Source organism: Taurulus bubalis, assembly GCF_910589615.1.
Source record: "Taurulus bubalis genome assembly, chromosome: 12".
Taxonomy (NCBI): domain Eukaryota; kingdom Metazoa; phylum Chordata; class Actinopteri; order Perciformes; family Cottidae; genus Taurulus; species Taurulus bubalis.
In genome coordinates, this window is record NC_136600.1 from 15,202,581 (window position 1) to 15,207,216 (window position 4,636).

At 39.4% G+C, this 4,636-nt stretch overlaps 1 protein-coding gene across 2 annotated transcripts; it reads right to left on the reverse strand.

Annotated features, from left to right (window-relative positions):
* taf12 (TAF12 RNA polymerase II, TATA box binding protein (TBP)-associated factor) lies at positions 1-4,636 on the reverse strand. 2 transcript variants are annotated; one of them, XM_079227022.1, is made up of 6 exons: positions 4,500-4,636; positions 3,795-4,017; positions 3,291-3,368; positions 1,964-2,078; positions 962-1,050; positions 1-786 (listed from the first exon to the last, which is right to left on the reverse strand). In XM_079227022.1, exons 2-6 carry the CDS (start codon positions 3,885-3,887, stop codon positions 751-753), a joined length of 411 nt encoding a protein of 136 aa, XP_079083148.1. In that variant the 5' UTR covers positions 3,888-4,017; positions 4,500-4,636; the 3' UTR covers positions 1-750. The 2 variants fall into 2 exon arrangements, with proteins under 2 accessions (XP_079083148.1, XP_079083149.1); XM_079227023.1 differs by lacking the exon at positions 4,500-4,636 and adding an exon at positions 4,148-4,163.

The following is a 4,636-nucleotide window of genomic DNA, read 5'->3' on the forward strand; positions in this document are numbered from 1 at the left end:
TTTTAAAACAGATCATTTATTTATTTTTTTTAATTGACATTGTGAAAAGTCAACATCTGAGCACCATTTCTTCCATCATTTTGATGAAATTTGCTGAAATAGACCAAAGTAAAAATACAATTTACAAGGGTGGTTAAAATGTTAATGTAATAGACCTACTACAATCAGTAACAATACACAACAGCATAAACATGTCTAATAACAGAAGCAGAGAATTTACTGTGTTTTGTAGCCACCATTTGCAGTAGGATTTGGTATTATAGACCCTCTTAAACAAACAAAAAACCTGATAAATAGCGTTGCATGAGTGGAGTGAGTAAACAGGAGAGCTATGATCTCTTACATACTCAAAAGTTATAATGATCTATTATTGGTAAGAGAACACCAAACATAACTTTTAACATTCACTTCTAAATGCTCTAGAGTACCAAAAGGCAAACCAGATACAGCAACGTCATCATCCAAACAAAGTATTCCAGTAAATGTTTATTGACAAAAATGCAATGAATGGAGTTCTGCCAGGCTTAACTTAATGGCAACAAAACAGAATCAGACACAAGAATTACATTATTGTGTGATGGTGCCGGCAAACCACTCAAAAGTTAGGGAGACATGACAATGAGACTATCTAATGAAAGACTAAACACCAAAACCATCTCTCTCTTTCTCATTAGTCCAAAAAATCCCAACTAAAAAACAAACAAAATGACAATACACAGAGTGGGTACAACATATTTGTGTACAGTCTTGCTACTTTTTGGTTGTCTTGCGGATCAGCGCCATTCTCTGTAAGGAAACCAAATAAACAGTTAGGTGCACCATATATGTTTATTATGATTTCAAATAAATCAACAGTATTTTGACGAATACTAGATTATTAACAGCTGTCATGTTTCTCTATATGTACCATTGCAAGGAATATTCTAGAGTGTCCAACATGAACAAAGCCGTTACTGCTTACCTGTTTGTGAGCCTCTGTGGTGCAAGCCTTCTTGAATGGCCGGATTTCATCCGAGCCATAACCAGGAATCCACATGTTCCACTGGCGCTCTGCAGGACAAAGGCGGTATGAACTACTCAGGACTTCCAACACTTTATAATTAAAGTACAATGAGGGAATCTGACAGTGTCACACTCTCCAAATCGAATTTCCAACTAGAAGGGCACTCGGAGACCTCCAACAAGACAAAATGCCATATCTCTCAATGTCTGCCTCAATGACTCCGATCTGCTCCAAATGGCAACGGGTTCTTTCTTCATCTCACCCTACACTCAAAGGTTCTTGAAAAGCAGGCTGGTAGTTTCTCCATACACTGCCAACCAACAACCCCAAAACGTAACGTCCTTGATTGAGAATAGTGTTAATAATGTTGTCAGGACTATATTCTGTGGGTGCTTCTAACTGAACACAGTAAAGCAGAGATGACAATTTACCTGGCAGTGATTTGGTTGCTATTATACCCTAAAACTGAGGAAGCTCTTCTGACTGAATGTTTGCAGTCATCCAAAGAGATGAGCACAAATGACTATTCCTCAAGGGTAGAACACGCTTTTTTTGGGGGGGGGCAAAGAATTTTCAAAGATCTCTGTTTTTGTATTTTCTCTACAGCACATGGATCCATAAAGGCTTCACTTTGAAATGCCAACTGCCGGAAGCTTTTGTAAAATGTATAAAGAATGAATCTGCAAATGTAAGTAACTGTCATTATGGCTAAAACGGAAGAGATAACATTTTGGGTTAAGAAAGTAATGATTCACACAAATGAACAGGATACATGGGGGAATAATTGAAGGTCCTGAGACAATAGTTTTGAAAGCAATTATCCACCAGTCCCTACAGGCTGACCATCATAGCATAGATATGTGTGACCCATAGAGACACACTAAACCCACCCTTGTGATAGCATTAGGTTTTACTACCTTGTAAAAAAAGAAAAGAAAAAAAAAGCAACCCACAACTTACCGAGATGTAATTGAACATCCTTCACCTCCAAGGTGTTGGACTTGCGATGGCGAGCCAGCTGACAGGCCGCTGTCACTACACTCTCTATGAAGTCATCTGCAATTTGCAGCAGCATCTGAGAAGAGACAGGAATTGTGAAAACCATCAATTGTGCTCAGTAAAGGAAAGCAACATTCCACAGCGGCTGGACAAATCCTTCATATTTTCAGCTGCTGACACAATTTTTCATGCAGCCTGGCTTTCAATGGAATAACATTTCCAAATGATGGATGTGGCAGTGGGTTGGGGAACTATAGAGCAACAAGAACCTGCAGGATGCAAGTGGTATTCACATAAAACATTCCACTGCTATGTATGTTTATCAGGGATGGGTTTCATCACGAAATAATTGCTTTTTAATATAGAATTTCATAAAATAAATTCACAGGAGTAAAATCTATTCATATTTAAATAATTTTACAACAGCAAAGTAACAAAACTCAGTAATATTTCACTGGAAAAAAAGTTTAAAATGTCAATGAAATGTGAAGTTTATAAAGAATGAAGAACACAGACGATGGTAAGCATCAGTCCTTCCTCCCTTTCTGAGGTCAATCACTGCTTACAGTTCTGCTGCTGGTTTCTCTCAGCCAGCAGACAAGTTTACAAGAAACTTAAAGATGTGTAGCAGATTACGCCAAACAGTTAAGACTGCATACATCTTTGCTTTTTAATCTGTTGATAACAATTTTCTATTAACTGAGCTAGCACGCTGTGGTTGTTTAAAACATAATGCCAGTGGTTGTTAGACTGCGAACAGAGAAGATTGAAATATCTACACGGGTACCCTTGATAATCAGGTGAATTTATCAATTATTGACTTTTTGCTCGCAAAGGTTTTACTCCAGAGGTGTATCCACCTCTGTGCTTTACTGTTCACTGACTTTGCAACGTGTGTGCGTGTGGAAAGAGGGGCTACGACCCGACACAGAGAGCAGAGGAGATGCTGCAATGCAATAATAAAGTACACACCAAAACATTACATTTAGCTGACAATAAGTGCAATTCAACCATGAGTACAGACTTAGAACAGGAATCACGAAAGTACAATTTCTTCAACAAAGTTAAACCACAAAGTGCTATCAGTAAGTGCCATCTAAGTGCTACTAAAGTGCTACTACGGCACTACCTTCCTTATTCAATGTCCTTATACATTAGTGTGCATTTAATGTCTGAGCTGATCAATACTATCGTTTATTACATTTGGCCCCAATGCCAGTTTAATACTTTTGTAGCCCATCCCTAATGTTTACATGTATGAGTTTAGAGTTAAAAATCACTGACAGACCTCCTCAACATCCTCATCCAGCTGCTCATTCGGATCGATCTCCCTCACCAGGTCCTGCAGCTTCTTCTTACTGAGCACCTGAGGAGAAGGCAAATGCATCCATACACTCAGTTACAAAAGGGCACGGGCTTGCCAATGTTGTGTCTGCTTTATTTTAGTTTAACGATGGCTCCAATTGATGATTGATCCAATGACAACAGGGCAGTCATGAGACTTTTAGACATTTAAAACCAAGACCCATAAAATGGGTTACGAGGCCGAAACGTAAGTTTGACACTGATATTTATAAACTTCATCATGACATTTTGAGTTAAAAAAAACTAATACAGCAAAAAAAAAAGTCTGAGAATCTGTCGTTCTAAACGTTTGAGAGGAGACATGAATAAGACAAACTTCACAGTAGGACACTTATAGCTCGGACACGTTTGTTTGTGTATGTATGTTCTGCAGACTGCTGGTGCAGAAATGACTTTGGTTTTGGTGAATTAACAAAAAAAGACTGACCTGAGATCCCTCCGGACTAGTTCTTCCAGCAGGGCCAGGGGTCCCAGCAACCTTTACTGCTGTCGCGGTGCTGTTAGCCATGCTGGCGGCCATGGGGAAAGTGGAGGGACTCTGGTGTTTTAACAGTGAGCAAAACTGTTCGTCTGTGTGAGAGTCCTGAGTGACAGTCCAAGATGGGCACAGATGTGATCGATTATCGTGCGCAGGGACCACCTCCGTAAATCTGGAGACAAGTTGAAGTAGCATTACAGAAGCAATAGGTTGATACACATGCATAACCTGCGAGAAGAATCTATATGAAACAGACATGTATTTACATCCGCCTTAAGTTGTGTGTGTGATGTATTCTGTACTTTATTTGTTGCGGTGGACGTTGTTATTTCATTTTTCTCAGTTCCCTCTCGACAAGATGCAGCAACTTGGTCGTGACACGCTATAAGATCTAACGTCAATCAAAATATTATCAGAGTAAGAAAGATAACCCCACACTCGTATAATAATAAGACACAGGGAACTATAAAGCGACTCAGCAGCTTTAACAACTATAACAAACGCGTACAAACCGACTCCAACAAAACGTGATGTGCTAAAAACAATAGCAGCTACCGAGCTTTGACTTTAACTGAAGAGGCTAACATTAGCTGCTAATCTAACGGCTTCATACAGCGGTACGTCCAGAAATCACGCGTTACGTTTAAAACTTACCCAATAAAACAAACACTATCTGTCCATGTTTCGGTGTCGTTGCGACGACAATGAGCGAGTTTAATGCTAACAGATTCCCTCAAAGTGCTTCGGCACAGCTCGAAAAATTAGCGAGGGTTACCTTTCACTACTTCCGC